Raw genomic sequence first — 9,496 nt, 5'->3', positions numbered from 1 at the left:
CGCAAAACCACGTTCATATTCGCGCGATTTTTTGCGCTGCTCGTCAGTGAACAACGGCTCTGTGTAGTTAATGCTGCTCAATGTGAAAGCTCGCAGGTGATGGAGATTTACCGCTGATTACAGAACCGGCTTTTCTGATAAGATGCGTGTTAAATATCGCATGCGATTTATCGTGCAGCCCTAGGGTGCAGTGTAACATTTTACCTTTATTGTGGCCTGTCGCTGTCTCCATTGTCATTTGAACAACCGGTTGACTTCCGGTTTCTATGAAACCACTCCCTCAGAAATACGCAATGGGCTCAGATTGGTTAGCTGGCCCAGTGTGTTGTGATTCGTTAACCGGAAACTTAACCGGAAATTCGTTGTCCGGAAACTTCATGCCCATTACCATTACGGGCAGTAGCTGCATGTGCTCCGGTGGAATGTAAACAATGGTGTCAATATTGCCGTATCAATTTGAGCCAGAATCAGACCCAGATAGCAGTAATGAAGAGGATCAAGCAGTTTCAGTAATAGCCTTTGTGTGAATCCGGCATTCAACTCGTGTAGATTCTGGAAGCTGTCTTCCCTAAAATGTGCAGCACAGACAGCTACATTAGGATTGAATTTGTCAGGAACATAATTAAAAATAAATTGTAACCATTGTACACGAAGTACAGCGTCCGTAGGGAGGCCGAACACATGAAGACCTGTTAGCGGGGTGAAAATAACACAGTTTCGACAGCATGGCTACAGCTTTTCCTCTTCTCTAAAGCCGCGCTACATGGCCCCGCCCCCTTTGTTGCATGATTCCGGGAGCGGAGTTTATGCAAATTTCTGGGTTTGTGACCTAACAAACCCGGGAAGTAGCTCGTTGTAGTCCCTACGAGCCATTTTTGTAGGCATTAAACTGCCAGAATTTTAAAAGACGATATCTTCATTTGCATTGAACTTTCAGCGCCGTAACTTTGCCGATATCGTTTATGCTCAAACAGCAACATTACACACTAACTAATGTTAAAAAAGTGAAATCGCAATCAGCCACCCCTTTAAGTTCTAAAATTAAATAAAATAGAAAAAATTCTAATTTAGTTAAATTAGAATGAATTAAAACTGTTGAAAGTAGTGTTATTTTAGTATTCATTATGCATTACTATAATTTTTTTATTAAAACATTAAATTAGCTATTTATATCTTTATTTTCATTTTTTACGTTTTTTTTTATTTAAACAAGTTTTAGCATTCAGTTTGTTTTAACATTTATTTTATTTCTGCTTTATTTCAATTAACAAAAATGTTTTTAATAGTTTTAGTTTTAGTTAATGATAATAACCCTGGTTGAAAGACATTTCGGTTATGACTCTGACTTAAAATATTATACAATTAAAATCATTGCTATGGATTTTGTATGTTAGTTGTTTAAATAAATTAAATGTTAGAATTCCGAAGTAGTAAATTTAAAAAACAAACAAAAAAAAAACTAATAATAAAAAAAAAAATCATAACAGTCAATATATGATAATTGTAAATAAACGTTTCCTAGCCCAGAAAACATTCTTCAGTGAAAAATAGGCAGAATGCAATGGCACTGACATTATCAATGGAAAATGGGTGTAAGAAGTCAGGAAAGGCCTATAATGAGATGTGATGAGTCACTGTGATGCAGCAGGTGGTTTGAAGGAAAAGGTCTTCACAACTCATAATCAGACACTCTCCCACTGCTCTCCTTCCTCGTGCCGTCCGAGGTTGTGACTAATGCCACGGAGGGCTAGAGAGACAGAGGTGTGTTTCAGGTTTTAAGTTATAAGGGTCTCATAGCCTCATAACGATGAATCTAATATCTTACATTTACAAATGATATTTAATGTATTTAGCAGATACTGTCATCCAGAGCGATTTAGAATGAGTTTTGAATTTTGTTGTTGCTAAGGGGTGTGACTGAGTACACTACCAAGTAGTTGGTCGAAGGGAAATTTCTCCTTTAACTTAATACCTGTAGACAGTTTATTATAATGGCGAAAGAATACAATAAGCTGTCTACACTTTTACAGTAATCCAATGGAATTTATTCTGGTAAGTGAGGGTTACTTGCTGTAAGTTCAAGAATTTACACTTGCTGTTTGAAATCTCATTGAGGGAAAGTAAAATAACCCATTAAGTTTGTTTCACACTATTGAGCTGTCTACCTAGGTATATTTCCAACATGAATGCTGTTGCAAACATTACGCTGCATTTTAAGACAACTATTTTTCACCCATTTCGAAAGCAGCATTACATCAGTGTAATTTGTGGATAATGCAAACCCAGAATGCATTGTGACAAACTCCAAGATAGCGAGTGATTGTATAAAAATATACTTGTATTTTGTTTAGTACTGCAAAATGTTGTTAAAATAGCTCCAAGTTATTACAAATTTACTATTTATCCCAGTGTTGAGTGCTATGTGTAGTATTTGTGCTTGAGTATCCCCTTGTTAGCTTACCAAGTGCACCACATATGCTAAGCGTTTGTGTCTTACCTGAAGTATAATTCACTCTTAAGACTTTGCTTGGTGATGCTGAACATATCAATTTCAATGTCATTTAGGACGTTCACTTAGAAGATATATCTGACTATTTGTACAGTATACAGTGAACTCACTAGATTCAGTGTTCAAATCCTGCCTATAGAGATAAAACGAATAGGAGTCTGGACTACTTGAGTTTGAGCTTGGGTTAGCAATTTTAACTGATGCATATACTGCACATTCGTGCTCACATTTGTAATTATCAAGTGTTTATTTATTGAAGCAGGTGTAGCCATTCATCAGATTGAACAGGCAAAGGGCATACAACAAAAACAAATGCCCTATCCCTGCTTTCCCAGTCAGGTATAAGAAAGGATGCTTTCATTTGAATGGAATCTCCTCAGCGTACGGCCTTCAGATATTCATTATCCTTATTAGCCTGTATCTAATTACCGTGCCTGTTGTTGTGACCTGGGCAGTGCTCCAAGTCTACTCAAGCACATGAGCGCTCAAATCTGCTGGAGTGCGTCTCCAGGTCTTCCTTTTGTGTTGTCGAAACATGGCCCCAGTTCTGGACTGGCTTTAGTGTGATAGTGCACCACTGCCTCTCTTCCTGTCCCATTGTGTCCTTCCTATCGAGATACAATAGGTCACCTAAAGAGAAAGCTCTCAAGCAGACTATCACAAGCTACACTGAATCAAATCAGCTTATAAATTATTCATAAGGTCATCGACTATATAATAATACTGTGTGGCTATTCTTGCTGACGGTCTTAGTTTGAAGAAATTGCGCTAGATAACATTAACTAGTTGTGGGAGGAAGGTCACCCACAAGGGAGGCTTGAAAAGCTCCAGGTGTTGATTATAAACAGGCTTGCACATTGACTAGCATCCCGACACTTTATAACATGTCTGTACTTGTAAATTACACATTTTCCCTGCAGACAAACTGGGGGGAGTTTGCAACATCACTGCATGAGTGAATTACACGCTTGCTTGTTTTCCATCTTTCGTTCTTTGCCCCTGGAGAGGACATCGCCTGGGAGTTTGATGGAATTGTGAGGAAGTTCTGGGTTTTTGGATTTGTTTAAGTTTCCATCAGGCCCTATCAGGGTATTTTTGTCTTGTCGTACAATAACAATGAGCAGAATGTGGAAAAGATTCCTTAAAACAATAAATAGGCTATTTTGTGTGCCCGTGGTTGTATGAAGTTGATGTGATTAGGTTGACTGTAACTGATAATGCTGGAATACATGACAACACAATCAGGAGGAAAGAAACCAACAGTAGGAAAGAACAATAAGTTGGCGAGACAAACACGATACTGCAGCTGTGAAGAATGTGGCTTATGTGACTGTATAGAAGTTCATAATTTTTTTTTTTCATTATTGAAGTACATAAAATAGTCGCCATATTTAATTTCCTGTGAAGAATGTGGCTTATGTGACTGTATAGAAGTTCATAATTTTTTTTTTCATTATTGAAGTACATAAAATAGTCGCCATATTTAATTTTATGAAATTAGCTTTTTAAGGTGCAATTGGTTTTAGTTAAGTTGTGATTACAACTTTATGTCTGTTTGTAGCTCACGTGGAGAACGAGGAGCAGTATACTCAAGCTCTAGAGAAGTTTGGAGAGAACTGTGTGTACCGAGATGACCCTGACTTGGGATCAGCCTTCCTGAAGTTCTCCGTCTTCACCAAGGAGCTCACAGCCCTCTTCAAGAACCTGGTGAGGACATTTATTGTGCATTTATGTGATTTTATATAGAACAAATGGGTTTCAGATATCTTACTTTCCTGCTGTTAATGTGCTTGGACCTCTGGGCCCAAAAACTGATCTTGAGTCATTGATCTACTGGATGGATCAACTTTCATGGTGAATGTGTTTTAGCACTTATTGGTGCTGCTACTTCAAATAAGTTGAGCTGAACATTATCAGTCATTGTGTAATTTATGATTTAGGAAGTTTTCTTGTTAGTTTTGGCGAAGCTAATGAATAATTCCACTAATGTTTGCATGAATACTACTTAAAACATCAACATTTTTTTGTTGGAAACTTTTTTGTTTCCTCTCAGCTTTGTGTGTTTGTCTCTGATTGCCATTCTAAGACAATTGCACAGCTGGGAAGAAAGAGATTTGTCTAATGCGGTGCTTTTACTCTCTAGTTTCAGAACATGAATAACATCATTACCTTCCCATTGGACAGTCTGCTGAAGGGAGATTTGAAAGGGGTTAAAGGGGTAAGTTCATTACTTTAAGCCAATAAACTGTTTCTTTCTTTGCTTTTTGGCAGTTTATCAGCAGTATATTGATCAGTGCTTGTCTCAAGGTGTTTTAGGCACATGCACATCAGCCAATACATAATGGATGGGTAATATTCCTTGGCACACAAGTCCTGAGTTTCATGCGTAATCAATTACTTGTGACTGAATTTACACCTTAATGATAGAGACTTTTTGTGCATATTTTAATTTAATTATTTTATTTTATTTTTCTTCAAATGCATTATTAAATTAAATATATTATTATTATATTATAATTAATTAAATATATTCAAATGTATTAATTATATATAACATTTATTATTGATAAATAATATTTTAGTATTCAACTTAGGCTGATATAGGCCATGTGCCTATAGAAATTTGGTGCTGAGATATGGCTGGGAATTTTAGGGGTCCCACACTGGGTCTCTGTATATTTTCCCCAAGTCTAAAGATCTCACTAACATCTTAAATACTCAGTGCAACATTCTACCTTTAAACATAATGTTCCCTAATGCTGTTGGTTAAATATGTCTGGCAGAAACTGTAGTACCAGTGTTAGACCCCTGTATGCCTGTTTACACTCACATGAACATGCTTGAGCAGAAGACAGCTGGTAGAAGCTCTATACTGAACTGATTCTCAGAATGTTCTTCCAGGCCACTTCAGTTCATCAATGTCCACCGTGACCTCCTGACCTTCTCTGCACCACGTGATTGTCTTGTTAGCTCTAAAGGGGAGTCTGATGTGATTTACTCCTAATGAGGCGCTTCACTCAGCTCCCTGTCTCGTTTCCCTGGAGACTTCACTTTCTCTCTCTCGCTGTGATGGGGCTGAAAAAGACATTCTGCCTGGGTGATGTGATTCCTTAAATGTGTAGTTAAAAATGAAAGGACAGTTAACTGAATCAGTGAGACCCTACAGGCATTAATTGGGCCTTAATAGTGACTTAACGTGTTTGGACCTTTACAGTGATCTAAGTATTTTTCTCGATCTGAGATAGCATTCACAACATCACTGCCTAGTGGTACTATTTCTCATACTAAATGACAACATTTTTTGGTGTGATAAACATTTTAATTTGAATATGCCTGTTCAAACATTTGCATACCATCAATGCTATGGATTTTTTTTAGGGAATGGTGTTGTAATCTGTTTTCCATCGAACCAATAAGATTAGCACTTTTGGTCACATGCCCAGAGTCACTGCTGTTACATAAAACCGTGACATGGTAGTGCATTAGGGCATAGCAAATGCAAAAATCTGAATGCTGATCTTGGAGTCCTTCAGGTGTTTTTTAGCAAACTCCATGCGGGTTTTCATGTGTCTTGCACTGAGGAGAGGCTTCCGTCGGGCCACTCTGCCATAAAGCCCCGACTGGTGGAGGGCTGCAGTGATGGTTGACTTTCTACAACTTTCTCCCATCTCCCGACTGCATCTCTGGAGCTCAGCCACAGTGATCTTTGGGTTCTTCTTTACCTCTCTCACCAAGGCTCTTCTCCCCCGATAGCTCAGTTTGGCCGGATGGCCAGCTCTAGGAAGGGTTCTGGTCGTCCCAAACGTCTTCCATTTAAGTATTATGGAGGCCACTGTGCTCTTAGGAACCTTAAGTGCAGCAGAAATTTTTTTGTAACCTTGGCCAGATCTGTGCCTTGCCACGATTCTGTCTCTGAGCTCTTCAGGCAGTTCCTTTGAGCTCATGATTCTCATTTGCTCTGACATGCACTGTGAGCTGTAAGGTCTTATATAGACAGGTGTGTGGCTTTCCTAATCAAGTGCAATCAGTATAATCAAACACAGCTGGACTGAAATGAAGGTGTAGAACCATCTCAAGGATGATCAGAAGAGATGGACAGCACCTGAGTTAAATATATGAGTGTCACAGCAAAGGGTGTGAATACTTAGGACCATGTGATATTTCTGTTTTTCTTTTTTAATAAATCTGCAAAGATGTCAACAATTCTGTGTTTTTCTGTCAATATGGGGTGCTGTGTGTACATTAATGAGGAAAAAAAATTAACTTAAATGATTTTAGCAAATGGCTGCAATATAACAAAGAGTGAAAAATTTAAGGGGGTCTGAATACTTTCCGTACCCACTGTATATACATACATACATACATACATACACATATATATATATATATATGTATAAATGGATTTTTTTTTTTTACTCCAGCATTAAGATGGATGGCAAGTAAACTGGCTTGAGTTGAAATGATGTTTAAAACAAATAACTAGTCTGGCCTCGGCCATTGCAGAAGCATCAGATTCTCATATAAATCCACCTGAGATGAAGATGTAAATCCTGCTTTTTGTCAGTTTCCTCTCGAGGTGATTGGGAGGACATTGACAGCTGCAGTTATGGAGTGCTAATGGTCTCAGAACAGTCTGCGTCAGCATCGGGCTTGATTTAGAGCGCAGTAGGGGACGCCGCTAATGGGGGGAGATTACAGGCCTCATCTTGGGCCATCATTCCAGTCATTAACCTGAACCTGTGCCTCATTAACCCATCAGCAAATGGATCTTTGAAATGAAATGTCTTTGGTGTCATTACGAGGTCATCTGTTTTGTTGCCTGTCTTTTGATCGGCAGTCTGTTAAATATTTGTAAATTAACATTAATCTTAACATTGATGTAAAACGTGTTCAGCGTTATACTCTCCCCTTTTTGTCTATAGGTTATTTAGACACCTAAATAAATAATTTAGGTTATTCACTTATTCTGGGGTAGAAGATTGGAACATCCCATTTCTCTCCATGTTTGAAAAATGTGTATTTACAAATTGCTTTTTTTTCCCCTCTTTTGCTACTTTCTCCCTATTTTAAATGGGGAGGAATGTAAGAATGATAGCTAATGTTAATTTATTCAAATTGTAAAGTGTTATGGCTTGTGATATGTCAGAAAGCTTGACCCCCAACGTTCCCTGTTCTTGACCCTGAAATGCATGTCATCTAAATTGCTGAGGGAGACGGAATTGCAATCCTCATAAAACCGGCGCGCGGACGAGCTGACATCATGCCAAAACCTCTCAACTCGATGATGGTGCTGTCTGTTCCTCAGCTGCATCTATTCTCTTACAGTGTGTGTTTTTGTACGAAACTTCCTCTGTTCAGTCAGTCTCACTGGCTTTGCTGGTGTAGACGGTTTTGTCGGCCTCAGACGGAGTGATGTCAGCACTGAAGCCCGCTGAGCTGTGAAACCCACCCACTCAAGCTTTTTTAGACCCCTCTGGCTAATAGATGTTGCGGTCTGAAAGTCCAGGTGACGCTATGTGACTCAGCTTGTTAGAGATATGTATCCTGGTGCTGTGTGGTGAGGAATGATGATCTATAGTTCAGTCAAAGCAACATGAAGCAGCTCGAAACAGTGTTTAATGGCATTCTGAAATATTCTCTTTCTCCCTTTGTCTCTCCACGTTCCCTCTCTTCTGTGCTCGTGAGTTAATAGGCTGAATTGCTGAACGGTCATTCTCTGAATCCCTGAAGTGGCCCTTTTGGTGGTTGAGATTGTTCCTGTAATAAGCCTTAAAGATCTCTCTCATTCAGACTGTTTTAAAAACAGGCCCAGACTAGAACTGCAACTAGCCACCATTTTGATAATCGATTAATTTGGTGATTATTTCTTCAGTTAATCTGATATTTCGCATCTTGCACAGAACTCCTCCTTAAAACAATGCATAAGTTGATTTATGTATAATGAATGTTATTGTGTGCCAAAATATTTTAAAATATCGAAGTTATAATATAAAGTGATTGAGAAGTGTTTGAATAACCTAAAACACATGTTAAAGTGTTAACTTGTAAGAAGAATGATCCAGTTGATTCCCTTTCTCTTTTGCACTCTGCTTCGTTGACATGTATTTGCACACCTGTATACAGTGGGTATAGAAAAGAATCACCCCCTTTACAATAATCACATTTTGTTGCTTTGCAGCCTGAAATGAAGACAGACAGAGTTTTTGTTTTATCCAGCTGAATTTACTCAGTGCAACTTATAACATCCAAGTGAAAGATATAACACCAAATAGTCAGGAAAAACAAACAAACAAAAAATGTAAAAACAGATTGACATTTGTGGACTGCAGTCTTCAAGTCATTTCACAGATTTTCAGTGGGGTTTAATTCTGGGCTCTGACTAGGCCTTGCAAGGACATTCACCTTTTTTCTCCAAACACTGTGTGGTCAGTTTTGAATAAACATTACAGTGGATATTTAAAGCAAGGCAATTACATAATTAAAATATAACCAAATTTGGAATATACAGTGGGTATAGAAAAGAATCACCCCCTTTACAATAATCACATTTTGTTGCTTTGCAGCCTGAAATGAAGACAGACAGAGTTTTTGTTTTATCCAGCTGAATTTACTCAGTGCAACTTATAACATCCAAGTGAAAGATATAACACCAAATAGTCAGGAAAAACAAACAAACAAAAAATGTAAAAACAGATTGACATTTGTGGACTGCAGTCTTCAAGTCATTTCACAGATTTTCAGTGGGGTTTAATTCTGGGCTCTGACTAGGCCTTGCAAGGACATTCACCTTTTTTCTCCAAACACTGTGTGGTCAGTTTTGCTGTGTGCTTTGGGTCATTGTCATGTTGGAAGGTAAACCTTCTTCCCATTGACAACTTTCTGGCAGAGGGCAGCAAGTCTTTCTCAAGAATCTGACGGTATTTTGCCCCATCCATTTTTCCTTCTATCCTGACAAGTGCTCCAGTCCCTGCTGCAGAGAAACACCCC

General features: G+C 38.4%; 1 protein-coding gene across 3 annotated transcripts in view; it reads left to right on the top strand.

The window, feature by feature from the left end:
• LOC107707693 (arf-GAP with SH3 domain, ANK repeat and PH domain-containing protein 2-like) overlaps positions 1 to 9,496 on the top strand; it is a 65,335-nt gene that overhangs the window by 31,702 nt on the left and 24,137 nt on the right. For all 3 annotated transcript variants that reach the window (XM_016511785.1, XM_016511784.1, XM_016511783.1), the window contains exons 3-4: positions 4,071 to 4,216; positions 4,653 to 4,727. In XM_016511785.1, the coding sequence (XP_016367271.1) occupies positions 4,071 to 4,216; positions 4,653 to 4,727 (221 nt within the window). The remainder of the gene's footprint in view (positions 1 to 4,070; positions 4,217 to 4,652; positions 4,728 to 9,496) is intronic.

Source organism: Sinocyclocheilus rhinocerous, unplaced genomic scaffold (genome assembly GCF_001515625.1).
Source record: "Sinocyclocheilus rhinocerous isolate Xijiao unplaced genomic scaffold, SAMN03320098_v1.1 scaffold415, whole genome shotgun sequence".
In the NCBI taxonomy this organism is placed as follows: domain Eukaryota; kingdom Metazoa; phylum Chordata; class Actinopteri; order Cypriniformes; family Cyprinidae; genus Sinocyclocheilus; species Sinocyclocheilus rhinocerous.
Note: the sequence above shows the minus strand (reverse complement) of the source record. Positions and strands in the feature narration are given on the sequence as shown.